Genomic DNA, 19,097 nt, shown 5'->3' with positions numbered 1-19,097 from the left:
GGACGCTGTGCTTTAAATTTGCTAAGCGAGTCCAACTTCATTTCTTCCAAGAAACAATTAGGAAAGAGAAGATTAACTGCGAGCATCATCTTTTGTGAGATTAATGAGATATTGTCCGGAGAGTGGGCTGAGCTTCCTAGAAAAATGGCCCTTTACCAAGATGGGGGTACGTCACCATTATTATGCTCCTAAATGTTCCTTCTTCCCAAAATATAGCAAACACAATGGAGCAAATCAAAGAAAAAAGGGAGAAAAGGAGACTGCCCCAGACTCCAAATGGGGAGACACAGAGCTCTGAGTCCTAGCCGGCACACTGGCAGTGCTGCAAGATGGCAAATCCTCTGACATTTTCATGAGTATGGGGGGCAGATCTGTAGGGCAACCGCAGTGTCGCGAGTCCTGTTGACAAGCATCCCAAGCTCTCTTCTCCCAATCCTGATCAGTTGGGAGCTAGATCATCTGTAGTTTTGCCATCCCAAGTACCAATATTATGAAGGAGGAAGCAAGCAAGTGAGGAAGAAAGGAAGGAAGGAGAAAGAAGGAGAGAGAAAGGGAGATAGGGAATAGAGGGAGCAGGAAGGAAAGGAAGGGAGGAGGAAAGAAAGGGAGGAAGAAAGGAAGGAGAAAAGGAATGAAGAAAAAAGGAAGGAAGGAAGGAGGAAAAGAGGAAGGAAAGAAGGAAGGGAAAGAGGGAGGAACCAGTTTGGGAGAGCCAGCTGTCAAATTTTCAAGATAAGTTGATGCTACAAAGCAGAGCTTGACTTGCAAAAGGTTTGTTTTGAATCTTTTCCAAAGACTCAATTGCAAAACATTTCCTGGACCACCCGTGGATCTAACCCATAACCAGATAATATCCCCAGAAAATGGCTGTGCAACCTTGGTTAAAATTCTCCCAAGGAGGGAGAACCTTTCTCCCAAGACAGTCCAACCCCTTCTGAGAAATTGATTTTGTTATTTTGATTCAGCTCAAAACTGTTGTTTTGATCAACTCAAAACTGATTTGTTTGTCTGTTTTTCTGACATGAAGCCCATGCCCTCCTCTTTATAGTCACTACCCACAACTCCCTGGTTCTGTTTTCTGAGAAAAGGGATAATCGCTTTAAGTGACAGATCCTCATACTCTTTATGATAGCTATCATGTCTGTTCAAAACCTCTTCACCAGAGTAAAGATTCCCAGTTTGTTTATTCCCCTTATAAAGCACTGGGTTTCCAGTTCTCTTACTATTCTGCTTTCCCTTTTATAGACATTCTTTAACTTGTCAGAATTTTTCTTAAACTATTCCCTCATTGGGCACAGTCCTCTTGTCTTTCCAGGTCAGAGAACAGTGGATGTCTCACCTCACAGAGTCTCTGATTCTGCGCATATCGGTCAAGCCCATATCTAGTAGCTCCAACCGAGCTTCTGTAGGGGAGGCTCTTGTCTGAGGGCCAGACTAGCTACGAGCGCAGAGGGTCGTTATCGGGAAGGTCATATGGGGATCGGTGTTTTGTCCACAGTATCCCTTGGTCAAAAGTAGGTGAGGAAGCCCCCCAGTCTGTTGGCTACTGCCCCTGAAGTGGATCTATGGAAGAACACGAGTCAGAATCACCCAGATCATGTGGGTATGAATAGACTGTCATGTTTCTTCCAAATCAGTGAAATCACAGAACCATCAAGTCAATGCTAAGTTCAGTTGGATCTCTAAAGTTAAAGACTATAAGTGCCCCTTCTACATTGTGGTACCCTAGGGCAAAGGACAAGGGTTCACCTTAGTTATAGCCCAAGGGATGGCTGCAGAAAAGACACTGGGCTTGCTTAACCAATAGATTTCAGGGAGACATATGCAACAATTCCCAGAAGGCAATCCCAAGCTCATCTCTTCCCTGGTGCACCAAGGAAGCATGTGGTGTTTACCTCCATGGGCATAATGTTCCTGGTGGCAAGCCCACTGTGAAAGGGTTGTTTTGCACTGAGGTTCTACGGACCAGATGGTAGATTAAGGAATTCAAATCAAATTAAGCTGATAAATATTTAAGCCCCTCCTCCACATAAAATACCGCTCTTGGACACAGAGCTAGAAAGACATCATCAAAGCAAAATCCCATTACCGGCCATCTCGGGTCTGCTAGTTTCAGTTTTCTCTCATAGAAGGAGAAGTTTTAGAAAGAAAAAGCCTCAGAACTTCCCAGTGGGAGCCGGCAGCCTCCGCCCACTGCTAACATATTCTGGAGGGCCGAGGAGCTCCGTCCTCTCTGCTGCTTCTGTGCCAAGAACGCACGCACTTCCATTTCATGAGCACCATTGCTCGAGTCCTGAGATGAACTCTGAGTCAAGAAATTCATGGATTCTACTCATTTCCTCTTCTGTCGTATTTTTTCGCAGACACTTCCAAAACCCAATGAGGCGAAATCCTTTCACGACTTCTCTCTGTTCTTCATGCTCACAGCCTCCTCGTCATCTTCACTCTCAAATTAAAATATCGAATATCTAGCACCTACTGTGTGCAGAGCCCAGTGCCAGGCTTAGGGGAGCCCTAAATTTAGATGAGACATAGTAAGTCCAGAGGCTAATGAGGGAGTGATATACATACATAGATTAAGAACAATGCACAGTGTCACATAATGTATATGTTAGAGAGACTGCCTGGAAAAGTCCAATGGGCAAGTTGGTACCAATTGTGAAAGCAAATCAAGCTTCCTGGAGGAAGAGGCAAGGCAAGCTAGGCTTTTGAGCAGAGGAAGAATGTGGCTAGATTCGTGCAGGAGCAGATTATGTGGCGGATACATGGGTGACTTGGGGATGATGGAGGCTGGAGGGAGGGGAGAAGACCAGAAAGGAAACCATCAGATCTGCCCCTTTAGGCCAGCGGTTCCTGGGGGCTGCTGTAAGATGGTGGTAGCACTAGTGGAAAGAAGGCAATGGATGCTAGAGACCCTGAGGAAGCAGAATCCACAGGACTCAAATGGCCTGTAATAAGAAAATAAAGTCTGTGGACTAAAGAGCAGAATGCAAGGCTCCGAGGACAGGGACTGTCCAGAATAGGATCATGGTGTTAAAAGTAAAATTTATCTTTGAGATCATCTAGATCTTTTCTGATGATAATAAGATAATTCAGTTTTTTAGAGTAGGAGGTGGAGGAGATGGTGGAAAAGGAGGGGATAGTGGAGGAGAAAGAGGAGGAGAAAGAGGAGGAGGAGGAAGAGGAGGAGGAGGAGGAGGAGGAGGAGGAAGAGAAGGAGGAGGATGTTTAACAGGAGGAGGAGGAGATGGTGGAGAAGGAAGAGGTGATAGAGGAGGAGGAAAAAGAGGAGATTGTGGAGGAGAAGGTAGAGGTGGTGGTGGAGGAGATGGTGGAAGAGGAGGAGCAGGAGGAAGAGGAGGAGGAGGAGGAGGGAGAAAGAGGCAGCTTGTCCAGGTGCACAGAGCTAGGTACCACACCTCATCCTTCTCCTCCACCATCTCCTAATTCTCCACCATGGAGAAGGAGGAGATGGTGGAGAGGGAGAAGATGGTGGAGGAAAAGGAGGAGAAGGAGGAGCAGGAGGAGGAGGAGGGAGAAAGAGGCAGCTTGTCCAAGTGCACAGAGCTAGGTACCACCACCTCATCCTTCTCCTCCACCATCTTCCTTCTAGAAGAGATGGTGGAGAAGGAGGAGATGGTGGAGATGGAGAAGATGGTGGAGGAAAATGAGGAGGAGGAGGAAGAGGAAGAGGAGGAGGAGGAGGAGGGAGGGTGGAAGAGAGGAGGAGGTGGAGGAGGACAAGGACATGGAGAAGGAGGAGGAGGAGATGGTAAATGAGGAGAATGAAGAAAGATTAGGAGGAGGAGGAGGAGAAGGAGGAGAAGGAGGAGGAGGAGGAGGAGGAGGAGGAGGAGGAGGAGGAGGAGGAGATGGTGGAGGAGAGGAGATGGTGGAGGGAAAAGGAGGAGGAGGAGGATTAGAAGGAAATGGAGGAGAAGAAGGAGATGGTGGAGAAGGAGGAGATGGTGGAGGAAAAGGAGAAGGGGGTGGAGATGGTAGAGAACAAGGAGGTGATGGAGGACGAGGAAGAGGAGAAGGAGGAGGAGAACGAGATCATGGAGGAGGAGAAGAGATGGTCAAGGAGGAGGCGGAGAAGGAGGAAGAGGAAGAACAGAAGGAGATGGTGGAGAAGGAGCAGATGGTGGAAGAGGAGGAGGTGTTGAAGAAGGAAGTGGAGGAGATGGTGGAGGAGGAGGAGGAGAAGGACATGGGGGGAGGAAGAGGAGGAGGAGATGGTGGAGAAGGAGAGGAGGAGGTAGAGGAGGAGGAAGAAGAGGAGGAGATGGTGGAGAAGGAGCAGATGGTGGAAGAGAAGGAGGAGGTGTTGAAGAAGGAGGTGGAGGAGATAGTGGAAAAGGAGGAGATAGTGGAGGAGAAGGATGAGGTGATGGTAGAGGAGATGGTGGAGGAGGAGGAGGAGGAGGTAGAGGAGGAGATGGTGGAGGAAAAGGATGAGGTGATGGTACCTAGCTCTGTGCACCTGGACAAGCTTCCTCTTTCTCCCTCCTCCTCCTGCTCTTCCTCCTCCACTATCTCCTCCTCCTCCTCCTCCTCCTGCTCTTCCTCCTCCACCATCTCCTCCTCCTCCTCCTCTTCCTCCTCCTCCCTCCTTCTCTTCCTCCTCCTCTTCTTCCTCCTCTTCCTCCTCTTCCTCCTCCTCCTCCTCCTTCTCCTCCTCCTCCTCTTTCTCTTACTCCTCCTTCTTTTTCCACCATCTCCTCATCCTGCAGGAGATAGTGGAGGAGGAGGAACAGGAGGAAGAGGAGGAGGAAGAAAGAGGCAGCTTGTCCAGGTGCACAGAGCTAGGTACCATCACCTCATCCTTTTCCTCCATCATCTCCTAATTCTCCACCATCTCCTCCTCTTCCTCCTCCTCCTCCTCCTCCACTTCCTCCCTCTCCTCCTTCTCTTACTCCTCCTTTTCCACCATCTCCTCCTCCTGCAGGAGATGGTGGAGAAGGAAGAGATGGTGGAGAAGGAAGAACAGGAGGAAGAGGAGGAGGGAGAAAGAGGCAGCTTGTCCGGGTGCACAGGGCTAGGTACCACCACCTCATCCTTCTCCAATATATGTATACAGTGGAGACCCACTCCCCTCCTAGTCTGTGTCAAGGTGTGCACAAGTGAGATAAGGAAGAGGAGGAGGAGATGGTGGAAGAGAAGGAGAAGGAGGAGGTGGTTGTACCCAAACAAATAAAAAGCAAAATAGAAAAGCATCTATTTGTGCTAGATAGATAGATAGATAGATATAGATATGTATAGATATATAGCATATATATGTGTGTGTATAATATATATATGTGTGTGTGTATATTATATGTATGTGTGTGTGTATATTATATTATATATTACACACACACACACACACACACACACACACACACACACACACACACACTCACCACCGTTCTGTTATCTGGCAGAGCATTGGAATGGAGGAACGGCCCCTGAGTTGGGCAGCTCCAGTCGAGCTCCGTGCCTCGGTTGAAAGGGCACTGGGTTCTACAAGGGGACAAACAGATTGGGAAACCCTGGGAAAGGCTTCCGTGAGCCGGCGCCAGCAGAGTGAGCACAAACAGAGCTTTGTGCACAGGCACAGCGATGGGGTCCAAGGACCAGTTCTCAGCCGGGCGGAGATGCAGGCCCATTCCCAAGGACTCCGGCTGAAAGATCCTCTAGAGAAAAACCAAAGGAAACGAAACGAAACCAAAAAACGAAAAACAAAACCAAACAACCACAAAACCCGAAGGAGAACGGATGAGAATCGGGCAGACTTTTAAAAAACACGTTTCTTTGTCTTGGCTTGGCTTGGGTTGGGGGGGGGGGGGTTGGGAATTCTTTAAAAACACATTCATGCGGATGCATGAATGAAATGTTGCCCCTAAGACCCTGTGAGCTCCGTGTTCCGGCTGAGGGCCTTCCAGCGAGTGTAGAAGGGGAGCACGTGCTCGATGGCCACCCCCGCCTCGTGCGCAGCCTCGAAGGCCGAGCTCAGGGGAGGGGACAAGGGCCCGGCCCCCGCCAGGTCCAGAGCCGTGAGGACGGTCACCATCCCCCTGGCGCTGTCCGCGTCCTCCCCGACGGCGCGCAGCAGCTCCCCGTAGCCGCGGAGGATGCTGTGGAGGTTCCAGGCAGCCGCGTTTTCTCCTCCTATCTTGGGCCACCTCCACTTGCCCCGCACTTGCACCTGGCACCGAAAGCGCCCGTTCCTTTGCTTCAGCTGCTCTTCCAAGAACCGCAGGGCGAACCGGGCCGGGGCCTCCTTCTTCCTCCGGTCCAACTCGTCGATCACGATCCTGGGGACTATGAGCACGAACCTCCCGCTCTGGGCCATCTCCCGCACGAGGGGCAGGTGCTGCCACAGAGCCACGGCGTCTGGGATGAGGTAAGGGGAAAGGGCCGTCTGAATGCGGAGCAGCCGCAGGGCCGTCTCCATGGACTGCACTTGTCTCTGCAGCTGGGCCGGGCCTTCCCGGGCCCGGGGCGGCGCCCCTTTCTCCCGAGCCTCCCGCGAAGGAGGAACCGCCCAGAGAAAGAGGCCCAGCTTCGGATCGAACACGACGAGACTGTCAGGCAGGTGGGCAGCGAAGTGGCCAAACGTGCGCAGGACGCAGGCGCGCAGAGCCACGTCTTCCCTGGAGAAAGTGGGAAACACGTCGAGGTCAAAGTTTAAGCTCGCGTGGGCAGCCTGGAAGGGGAGGAGGGAGCGCAGGATGGTGTCCTCCAGGAGGGGCATAGAGATGGGGGGGCTGGGCCGCTCAAAGTGGGGGAGCAGCTCGCGGAGCCGGGGGGCCAGCCCGAGGTGGGGGTTTCCGAGCTCCTGGGCGCTGGGCAGCAGGTTGAGCAGCAGCAGCAGGTCCCTCCAGAGGCCCGGCCACGCGCGCATGCTGAGGCCGCTGAGGGCCGGCTCGGTGAGCAGCCACTGGAGGACGACCCGGAGAGCCGGGAGCAGCCCTTCTGCGCACAGAATGTCCAGCCGCTCTTGCAGAGCCTGCGAGTTGGGGAGGGTCCAGCTGCTGGAGATGGCGCTTTCCTCCGAGGCGCTCTCCTCTTCTCCTTCTTCTGAGGCTACTTCGCTGAAGCTGCTGTCCGAGTCGGGGAGCGAACAGAAAGAAACGTCCCCCCAATCTTCGCCGTCCTCTAAGACACGGTAGGAGTCCCCGGGGGAGTCCCGGCTCCCGTCCGGCTCCCAGACTTCCATGGACTCGCTGTCCTCCCACGAATCTTCAGGGCAGGAAGGTGGAATGGAGAAACGCGGCTCCTGATCGCTCTCTGGGAACTCGCCGACGTGAACCGAGACGGGGTGGGGAGCGGGAAGCTCTGGTCCCCGTTCTCCCTCTTCCAGCCAAGGCTTCTCAGGCTCCTGCGTTTCGTCCCTCCCTGGCGCCACCCGGCTGTGCAGCGCCGCCCGGATGTTGCCGCCCACCAGGCGCACGATATGAGAGAAGAAAACCAGGCTGAAGGAGATGGCCGTGTGGCTCAGTTCCGAGCCGGCTCTCTTCAAGTTCTCCAGAGTCAAGAGGCACAGGATGACCATTTGGAAGACCAGTTGATTTGGCAAGAGCGAGGAGCCATGCCCCTGCTCCGCCCCCGCTCTCCTGGCCCAGCCTTGGCCGGCTTGGATCGCCAGGTGGGAGAGACACAGCTGAAAGTCCTCCAGGACCCTCGCGCACAGCCTCTCCAGCGCCGGGTGTCTTCTGCCTTGGGGCGTCAGGAGGCTCTGGAGATACACAAAGCTGACCAGCAACCTTCTCACATCTTCCCGCGCCTGGTGCTCTGGACCTAGTTTCCCCAGCGGAACACTCGGGAGCTGTCTGTATTCCTCCTGAATCTTCAGATAGATCTGCTCCAGACCCAGGAAGGCTGCAGCGTGGGGGACTTTGGAATGGATGCAACACTGATAAAAACACGTGGCCTCGACGTAAGAAAATTTAGCTCCGGACAGAGTTGCCAGGTGCACGAAGGGCAAGCCCAGGTCGGGAATGAGCGACAGAGCTCGGTAGTAGTAGAGCTTAGCTTGCTCCTCTCCCTCCGAGGCCGTGAACTCCCTCAGATAGTGGTACAAGTCTCCAATCCGAAGCAGACAAAGATGGCAGAACTTCCTGGCCCAGTCCATCTCTTCCGCGGAGGGAGAGCCCGCCCTCCTCGCTTGGCTCCCAGGCTGGCTGGAAGGCCAGTAGATGTAGTTTTCCAATTGCAGCTCGAACTGTGCTTGCATAGAAAAGAAAAGGCAATGATAGACATGAATTCCATTTTTGAGGTGCTCCCGGTAAGCACCTTCTGGGCCCCAAGCGTCCATAAGGGCTCCCCTGGTATTCCGGAGGGTTTGGAGATCGTAGTACACTTTCCTCCACAGCAGTTCTTCCGCGACCATCCCATAATATTGTGGGCTCAGCAGGATGAGGCAAATGGCAGATTGTTCCAGTTGGCTCCTCAGGGCCGCATTCTGGGGCTGGAAAACTTCTTGGTGGGCCGACTCCCTCGCGAGGAGGGCGTCCAGCTGCTGTGCTGATCCTACCATCTTCAGGAGAAGTCCTTTGGTTTGGTTGGGTTCCATAGTTCCAGATCGCTCTTCACGCGTCGCTTTGGTAACTGGCGCAGTGAGCTCCAAGGCCGCTCTCCCCAAAAAATCAGGGATCTCCTCAGGGAAAGAAAGGGAGACCGAAAGAACCCGTCCCTCCCCTAATCGGCGCAGAGAGCTCCTAGTCCGCTCTCCCCAGAAAATCAGGGATCTCCTCAGGGAAAGGGAGACCGAGAGAACCCGTCCCTCCCCTAATCGGCGCAGTGAAAATCAAGAACACTTTTCCCAAAAAATCACGAAAGGGAGACCGAGAGAACAAGCTCGTCACTTACCTAGTGCAGTGAAATCCAAGTCCAGTCTTCCTAGAAAATCACGAATCTCTTCAGGGAGAGAACCCGTCCGTCACCAGTGCAGTGAAGGAATGACAAGCCGGCAGGCAGAACCTGCTTTATATACTCCTCCTCCTCCTGCTTCTCCTCCTGCTTCTCCTCCTCCTCCTCCTCCTCCTCCTCCTCCTCCTCCTCCTCCTCCTCCTCCTCCTCCTCCTCCTCCTCCTTTTTCAAAATTGACCCTAGCAAAACTTTTTCCCCCTTCCTTCCCCCACCTCCTCCCCTTGTAGTCCAAAACACGTTAAATATGTTAAAATACAGGTTAAATCCAATATATATACAATTATCGTGCTTGTGAAGACTAGGAGACCCACTCCGGGCCTGTATCCCAAAGAAATAAAAAGCAAAATAGAAAAACATCTATTTGTGCAAAATATATCTACAACCGTTCTGTAAAGCATTGGAGTGGAGGAATCGCCCCTCAAGTGGGCAGCTCCAGTTGTGCTCCGTGACTGGGTTGAAAGAATTCTAAAAGGGGACAAACAGATTTCAGAAAACCCTCGGAAAGGCTTCTATGAAATGAGGCAAAGCAGAGTGAGCAGAAACAGAACTTTGGCCACAGTCACAGCGATTTGGTCCAATGATCAAGTCTGAACAAATTGTCTCAGCAGTGCGGAGATGCAGGACGATTCCAAAGGAGTCTGCATGAAAGATGCTATCCCCTCTAGACGAACAGCCAAACCAAACCAAAAAACAGAAGGAAAATGAAGGAGAATCAGGCAGACTTTTAAAAAACTCTGCCTTTTTTTAACACAGACTTTTTAAAAACTCATTTCTTTCTCTGGGGTTGGGGTGGGAGGAGGGGAAGCAGGTACTTAAGGAAGTGCTCAGTCCCGGAAAGTCCCTGAAGACATAAACTCTTGGCACAGTTTTCAGAGCGCTCCTGGAAGGCGTGTTCCTAGTCCCAAAACACTGTTTAGAAAAAAACAAAACAAAACAATACAAAACAAAACAAAACAAAAAAAAAAAAAAAACTTTTATTGTCACCACTAATAAGAAAAAAAAAAAAAGATCATTTTCATTTTTTATTTGTTTATTTTTGGATTGATATAGACTTGGTAATAGTATTGCTGATCAAAGGGTTTGCGGTTTTACAGCTTTTTGGGCACAGCGCCAAAGTAATCCCCAGACTGGTGCGAACAATATACACCTTCCAGGACTTTGCCCCAGGTGCTTTGCTCCGAGCACATAAAGCAGGGTTTTGCCTGCCGGCCACTCATTCCTTCCCTGCACCAGTTAGGTGAGGGACGGGTTCTCTCCGTCTCTCTTCTGTTCAATTAAATTCAACTCAATTCTGTAAATATTTATGAAGAGCTGGAATGTCCTTGTCCTGAATTGGTCAGGCAAACCCATGTCTTCTGAGTCACAGCCTTCCCTATGCTTCTGCACACATCCCCCAGATGTACTATTCAATGCAAGGAAATGCAAAAAGCCAGAGAACCTGGATTCCAGTCCTGGTCTATCAGTGCCTAGCTCTGTACACCTGGACAAGCTGCCTCTTTCTTTCCCCCTCTTCCTCCTCCTCCTCCTCCTCCTCCTCCTCCTCCTCCTCCTCCTCCTCCTCCTCCTCCTCCTCCTCCTCCTTCTTCTTCTTCTTCTTCTTCTTTTCTTCTTCTTCTTCTTCTTTTCTCTCTCCCTCTCTCTCAAAAGCACATATTCTCTTCTTTGATTTTTGGGACCACATTTATCTGTGAGATGTTGTCCCCCAGTAGAATGTAAGTCCCTTGGGGCCAGACACTAGATGATTATCCTTGCTGATTTTCAGATGGAAAGCACTTTAGATGCCTTCACTTTACAGGTAAAGAAAAATGAAGCAGAAGAAATAACAGAAGGGACTTATCAGTGTCTGAGTCAGAATTTCAGTTTATGTCTTTTGGATGTCTAGACAATCCACCATTATTTCAATTCACCGTGGCTTCTGGAACACTGGTTGATTTGGTCTAACGTAGTAACGCGAGAAGTGTTGTTGGATTGAATCAAATGAGAATCTAGCGAAGAGTGTTAGAATTGGACCAGAGTCCAGTAGGATGGTGATCATTCTACTCACAGAAGCGGGCCCTTTGCCTGTCTCTTTCCTTGTCTTGTTGAAATTTTTCGAGACCCACCTCTACCATGAAGTTTTCTTGGATGTCCCTAATTGGGAGTGCTTTCTCTTTCCTCACATTTTCGGGAGACTCTTTTATCTACATTTCTCCTTTGTTTCTCCTATCACATTTGCTCTTGTGACCCTTTTATATAATCAGTTCAACAATTTTTATTAATATAATAATATAATCTTTATGTAATGACCCTTTTAAAAAATCTTCACTAGATTCTGGTTCATGGAGTTACAAGAATGTCTGGTACATAGTAGGCGATAAATACTTGGTTTTGAATGAGTTAATTGATCTGGTCAAATTTCATTTTAAAGAGAAGGCAACTAAGGGTCAAAGAGGAGACCTCCTCAGTATTATCTTGGGAACCTTTCATCTTTGGGACATTCACTTCCAACCACCCCATGGTGCAAAATAGTTGTTCGTTAAAATTGAGTTTTTCATCAATTGGGAATGACTAAACAAACATGATTGTAATGGAACATTATTGTGCTGTAAGAAATGATAAGCAGGATGATTTCAGAAAAAAAACAAAAAACCTGAAAAAATTTATGTAACACCCTAAGAGATTTAGGAAGAAATTTTAAATTGTCCAAAAGAAGGAGAACTTAAATAGATGCTGTTCCCTTTGAAACCCTTGGAATTGTATGTAATAAGGATTTCCAATGCACGAGCAATGAAACCGTCATTCGATTGGTTGAAATAATGAGTTTTTAAATAATCCACATAGACAAACAATATTTTTCGAATGGATTAATAAAAACGTACTTCCCCCAAAACTGGAAATTACACTTGGAAATTCCAGTCAAATTTGGAGTCCTCACAAGTTTTCTAGGATTGTCAGGAGCTGAAATTTTAAACTATGCATTAAAATAACACGGTTCTTTATCAAGATAGGCTAGATTGGGGGGGGAAATCGAATAATAATGATTTTTCCTTTGAATAAGTAATTCCTGATTTTACTCTGAAAAGAAAGGTAGGAGGGAATGTGGGAGGAAATCTAGCAATAAAGAATAAAGGAAAGAAGGAAGTATTAATTAAGCAAAAATTAATAGTTACCAGTGCCTTCCACTGTGCTAAGCATTCAACGGTATTAACTTATTTGATCGAAAAACAAACAAACAAACAAAACCCTGGAGGTAGCCTTCAAAACTATACCAGAGAAAGGCAGAAAACTGTCATGGGAACTGGCAAATGTCTCACACCCTGAAGAATGCTTTCTTAATCTCAGTGAAGCAAGTGGCAGCAAACCTCCAGAGTGTAACACTGACATATCTAAATTGGGTTAAATAAACCCTTTAAACTCTGTTTCAGGATAGTCTTTCCTTGACTCTTAGTCCTACTCTCATTCTCCATGTGAGAATGGTCAACTGGTCTCAACATGGGATCACAATTATGTAAGTAAAAGCCATATGCACAAATGAAGGAAATGTTAATATAGTATCAATAATTTGGAATTACTTCCAAGTTAACATGGATTGACTATACCTATTTAGCATACTCTCAGAAATATATACAGAAAATGCTGAAGCAGTAACCTCAGAGAATGATAATATTTGAAAAAATAGATTTTATTGAAATGCTTTTTCGTAATTTTGCTCATATAATTCCTGACTCTCCTTTGGTAGATATATTCCCAAATATTTTATACTATCGACCATTATTTGGAATGGAATTTCTCTTTGTATCTCTTGCTGTTGGATTGTGTTGGTAATGTATAAAAATGCTGAGGATTTATGTGGATTCATTTTGTATCCTGCAACTTTGCTAAAACTCTGAATTATTTCTAATCCCTCTTTCTTCTTAAAGGCTTAAAGGAGTAGGAAATACTCCAGGGCTGGGCTCTCTTTCAAACTCTGCCTTCCTATCAATGAGTTCTGCCAGCAGTTTGAAAATGAAATGTCTCTGGAATCTTATGAAGAGTCATCTGCAAATAACACACAGATAAGGAAGACAACCAAAAAGTAAATGAAGAAAAAAGAGATGAAAAAAGTAGAAGGGAAATATAGATAGCAAGTGAAGGGGCAGATAGGCAAGAAAGCAAGCAAACTAAAATGGAGACAGAAAGGAGTACACTTTCTTCTCAGCAGTTCATGAAACCTACACAAAAACTGACCATATATTTGGACATAAAAACCTCAAAATCAAATGCAGTAAGGCAGAAATAGTAAATGCATCCTTTGGAGACCACGATGCAGTCAAAATTACATTCAATAAAAAGCCAGGGGAAAATAGAACAAAAAATAATGGGAAACGAAATCATCTCATACTAAAGAATAATTGGGTGAAACAGCAAATCATAGACATAATTAATAACTTCACTCAAGAAAATGACAATAATGAGACATCATTCCAAAATGTCTGGGGTACAGCCAAAGTAATAATAAGGGGAAATTTTATATCTCTAGAGGCCTACCTGCATCAAACAGAGAAAGAGAAGGTAAATGAATTGGGCTTACAACTAAAAATGCTAGAAAAGGAACAAATTTAAAACCACCAGACAAACACAAAATTTCAAATTGTAAAAATAAAAGGAGAGATTAATAAAATGGAAAGTTAAAAAAAAAACTATTGAATTAATTAATAAATTTGAGTTGGTTCTATGAGAAAACCAACAAAATAGACAAAGCCTTAGGAAATCTGATGAAAAAAGGAAAGAGGAAAAACAAATTGTTAGTCTTAAAAATGAATAGGGAGAATTTGCCACTAAAGAAGAGGAAATTATAATAATAATTAGGAGTTACTTTGTCCAATTTTGTGCCAATAAATTCGATAACTTAAATGAAATGGCAGAATACCTTCAAAAATACAACTTGCCCAAATTAATAGAGGAAGAAGTAAATAATCTTAATAGTCCCATTTCAGAAAAAGACATAGAACAAGCTATTAACAGCTCTCAGAAAAAATCCCCAGGATAGTGATCCCTAAACCAGGGAGGTTGAAAACAGAGAAAGAAAATTAGAGACCAATATCCCTAATGAATATTGATGCTAAAATCTTAAATAAAATATGAGCAAAAAGACTACAGAAAATCATCCCTAGGATAATACACTATGACCAAGTGGGATTTATACCGGGAATGCAGGGCTGGTTCAATATTAAAAAAAATATTAGCATAATTGACTATATCAATAATCAAATTAACAAAAACCATATGGTCATCTTAATAGATGCAGAAAAAACATTTGATAAAATCCAACATCCATTCCTACTAAAACCACTTGAGAGTATAAGAATAAATAGACTGTTCCTCAAAATAATCAGGAGCATATATTTAAAACCGGCAGTAAACAGCATAAGTAATGGTGATAAACTGGAACCTTTCGCAGTAAGATCAGGGGTGAAACAAAGTTGCCCACTATCACCATTGCTATTCAATATTATATTAGAAACTCTAGCCTCGGCAATAAGAGTTGAGAAAGAGATTAAAGGAATTAGAGTAAAGTAATGAGGAAACCAAACTATCACTCTTTGCAAATGATATGATGGTATCCTTAGAGAACCCCAAAGATTTGGCTAAAAAGCTATTAGAAATAATTCATAACTTTAGCAAAGTGGCAAGATACAAAATAAATCCACAAAAATCCTCAACATTTTTATGCATTACCAATAAAATCCAACAGCAAGAGATACAAAGAGAAATTCCATTCAAAACATCGGTGGATAATATAAAATATTTTGGAATCTTTCTACCAAAGGAAAGTCAGGATTTATATGGGCAAAATTACAAAACACTTGCCACAAAAATAAAGTCAGAATTAAATAATTGGAAAAATAGGAAGTGCTCTTGGTTAGCCTGAGCGAATATAATAGAGATGGCAATTCTCCCTAACTAATCTATTTATTTAGTGCTATACCAATCAGACTCTCAAGAAACTATTTTAATGACCTAGAAAATATAACAGCAAAATTCATATGGAAGAACAAGAGGTTAAGAATTTCAAGGGAATTAATGAAAAAAAAAATCAAATGAGGATGGCCTAGCTGTACGGGATCTAAAATTATATTATAAAGCAGAAGTCACTAAAATCATTTGGTATTGGCAAAAAAAATAGACTAGTTGATCAGTGGAATAGGTGAGGTTTCCTGGACAAAATAGTGTATAAATATAGCAATCAAGTCTCTGACAAACCCAAAGATCCCAACTTTTGGGATAAGAATTCACTATTTGACAAAACTACTGGGAAAACTGGAAATTAGTATGGCAGAAACTAAACATAGGACTCACACTTAACACCACATACTAAGATAAGATCAAATTGGATCCATGATTTAGGTATAAAGAACGAGATCATAAATAAATTGAAGGAATATAGGATAGTTAACCTTGTAGAATTGTGGAAGAGGAAGGAATTTGTGACCAAAGGAGAACTAGAGGTCATTACTGATCACAAAATAGAAAATTTTGCTTACATCAAGTTAAAAAGCTTTTGTGCAAACAAAGCTAATGCAAACAAGATTAGAAGGGAAGTAACAAACTGGGAAAACATTTTTAGAGTTAAAGATTCTGATAAAGGCCTCCTATACAGAGAATTGACTCTATAAGAAATCAAGCCATTCTCCAATTAATAAATGGTCAAAGCACATGAACAGACAATTTTCAAATGATGAAATTGAAATTATTTCCACTCAAATGAAAGATCCAAATCACTACTGATCAGAGAAATGCAAATTAAGACAACTATGAGATACCACTATGTACCTGCTAGATTGGTCAAGATGACAGGGAAAAATAATGATGAATGTTGGAGGGGATGTGGGAAAACTAGGACACTGATGCGTTGTTGGTGGAGATGTGAAACAATGCAACCATTCTGGAGAGCAATCTGGAATTATGCCCCAAAAGTTATCAAACTGTGCATACCCTTTGATCCAGCAGTGCTACTACTGGGCTTATAACCCAAAGAAATACTAAAGAAGGGAAAGGGACCCTTATGTGCCAAAATGTTTGTGGCAGCCCTTTTTGTAGTGGATAGAAACTGGAAAACGAATGGATGCCCATCAATTGGAGAATGATTGGATAAATTATGGTATGTGAAGGTTATGGAAAATTATTGTTTTGTAAGACATGACCAGCAGGATGAATACAGAGAGGCTTGGAGAGACTTACATGAACTGATGTTGAGTGAAATGAGCAGAACCAGGAGATTATTATACAGTTCAATAAAAATACTGCATGAGAATATATTCTGATGAAAGTGGATATTTTCAATAAAGAGAAGATTTAACTCAGATCTCATTGATCCATGATGGACAGAATCAGCTATACCCAGAGAAGGAACTCTGGGAAATGAGTGTAAACCGTTTGCATATTTGTTTTTCTTCCTAGGTTATTTTTACTTTCTGAATCCAATTCTTCCATTGTAACAACAACAAAAAATTCAGTTCCACATACATATATTGTATCTAGAATATGCATAGACATATTTCACACCTCATACCAAAATTAGAATAAAATGGGTACATGATAGGTACAATATTGAGGATGATACTCTAAAATATTAGGATTATTACTAACTTTTCATGTCATTTTAGCCAATCTGACAGGTGCGAAGTGACACCCAGAATTGTTTTAATTTACATTTTGATGATAAATAATGATTTTGAGCGTTTTTATATGAGTATAAATGGCTTCAATTTTGTCATCTGAAAAGTGTCTATTGATATTCTTTGACCATTTATTAACTGGGGAATGATTTGTATTCTTATAAACTTGGCACAGTTCTTCATACATTTTAGAAATGAGACATTTATCAGAAATATTGGCTATAAAGATTATCTCCAGTTTTTTATTTTCCTTTTAATTTTGTTTCCATTGGTTTTGTGTATGCACAACCTTTTTAATTTAACGTAATCAAAGTTGTCCATTTTTGCCTTTCATCATATTCTCTAGTCCTTCTTTAGTCATAAATTACTCCCTTCTCCAAAGATTTAATAGGTAAACAATCCCTTGTTATTCTATTATTTTATGGTATAATCCTTTATCACCAAATCATGTCTCCATTTTGATTTTTTCTGCATGGAGTATAGGATGGAGATCTATGTTGATGTTCTAACATATTGCTTTCCAGCATTTTTTGTCAAATACTGAATTCTTTTTTTTTAATTAATTTTATAATTATAAATTTTTGACAGTATGTATGCATGAGTAATTTTTTATAACATTATCCCTTGTATTCATTTTTCCAAATTTTCCCCTCCCTCCTTTCCATTCCACCTCCTAGATGACAGGCAATCCCATACATTTTACACGTGTTACAGTATAACCTAGATACTATATATGTGTGTAAATCCAATATTCTTATTGCACGTTAAGCATTGGATTCCGAACGTTTAAGCAACCTGGTTAGCTAGACAGTAGTGCTAATAGTTTACATTCAATTCCCAATGTTCTTATTGTATTAGAAATGATAGCCTTGGCAAATACTGAATTCTTATTACAGAAGCGAGATTGTGGGGATTTATCTAATATTATATTGCCATAGGCCTTGATTTTTCTGTCATGTGCATCTAATCTATTCCACTGAACTTCCACTGTATTTCTTAGCTAGTACCAAATGGTTTTGATGACTAGTGCTTTATAATATAAATTTAGGTTTGGTACTGATAAGCCACCATCTTTTGTTTTTGTTTTCCCATTCATTTTTTTAATGTTCTTGAGCTTTTTTTCTTCAGATGAATTTTGTCATCTTTTTCAAGTTCCATAAATTAATGTTTTGATTGTTTGATTGGTATGGCACTGAACAAGTAGACAAATTTAGGTCGAATTGTCAATTTTATTATATTAGCTTGGCCTAGCTATGAACAATTAATATTTTCCAATTATTTGTGTGATTATTGTTTTGTAATTGTGTTCATCAAGTTCTTGGATTTATCTTGGCAGGTAGACAACCAAGTATTTTATTTTGTCTGTAGTAATTTTAAATGTAATTTCTCCTTTTGTCATTTCCATGGGCTTTGTCAGTAATATATAGAAATGCTGATAATTTGGGTAGGTTTCTTTTATATCCTGCAACTTTGCTAAAGCTGTTAAACATTCCAAGTAGGTTGTTGGATTGTTTTACAAGATTCTTTAAGAATATCATAATCATTTGCACAGTGCTAATTTTATTTCCTCATTGCCTATTTTAACTTTTGCATTTCTTTTTCTTTCCTTATTGGTAAAACTGCGATTTGTAGTACAATGCTGAATAATAGTAATGAAAATAGGCATCTTTGTTTCACTTGTGATCTTATTGGGAAATAGCCAGACTTCTCTCCATTTCAAATGTTTGCTGTAGATTTTAGAAGGACACTGCTTATCATTTTAAGGAAATCTTCCTTTATCCCTATATTCTGTAGTGCTTTAATAGGAATGATGCTGTATTTTGTCAAAGGCTCACTTTCTATCTATTGAGATTACAATATGATTTCTGTTGGTATTGTTATGCAGATGGTCAATTATGGTATTAATATTCCTGATATTGAACCATCCCTACATTCTTGGTATAACCCCCAGTAGTTCATAGTGTATTATTCTGCTGATAAGTTGCTGTAATCACTTTGCTAATATTTCCTTTAAATTTTTTGCATCATTATTCATTAGGGAGAGTGGTCTGTAATTTTCTTTCTCTCTTTTGGCCCTTCCTGGTTTAGGTATCAGAGCCATATCTGCATCACAGAAGTAACTTGGAAGTACTTTTTCTTTACCTATTTTTCCAATTAACATAGTATTGGAATTAACTGTGCTTTAAATGTTTGGCAGAATTAACTTGTAAATCCATCTGGCTCTGGTGACATTTTCATTAATAACTTGTTCAATTTCTTATTCTAAAACGAGGCTATTTAAATGCTTTATTTCCTTTCTGCTAACCTGGGGAATTTATATTTTTGCAAATATTCATCTACTTAGTCTAGATTGTAAGACTTTCTGTGATACAGTTGGGCAAAATAGCTCCTAATTAGTGCTTTAATTTCTTTTTCAGTGGTGGTAAATTCACCCTTTACATTTTTGATGCTAGTGCTTTGGTTTTCTAATTTCCTTTATCTCATCAAATTAAAAATAAAAGGTATTTCTATTTTGTTAGTTTTTTTTTTCCATAAAACTCGCAGCTT

At 43.2% G+C, this 19,097-nt stretch overlaps 1 protein-coding gene across 1 annotated transcript; it reads right to left on the bottom strand.

Annotated features, from left to right (window-relative positions):
• Positions 1–5,881: 5,881 nt before the first annotated feature.
• Positions 5,882–8,557, bottom strand: LOC141562694 (nonsense-mediated mRNA decay factor SMG5-like). The gene has a single exon (XM_074302693.1). It carries the CDS (start codon positions 8,555–8,557, stop codon positions 5,882–5,884), a length of 2,676 nt encoding a protein of 891 aa, XP_074158794.1.
• Positions 8,558–19,097: the final 10,540 nt, after the last annotated feature.

Source organism: Sminthopsis crassicaudata, chromosome 3, assembly GCF_048593235.1.
Source record: "Sminthopsis crassicaudata isolate SCR6 chromosome 3, ASM4859323v1, whole genome shotgun sequence".
Taxonomy (NCBI): domain Eukaryota; kingdom Metazoa; phylum Chordata; class Mammalia; order Dasyuromorphia; family Dasyuridae; genus Sminthopsis; species Sminthopsis crassicaudata.
Note: the sequence above shows the minus strand (reverse complement) of the source record. Positions and strands in the feature narration are given on the sequence as shown.

Excerpts from the sequence above, each read along its gene's own strand:
- LOC141562694 (XM_074302693.1), bottom strand. The coding sequence starts at position 8,557 with ATGGAACCCAACCAAACCAAAGGACTTCTCCTGAAGATGGTAGGATCA.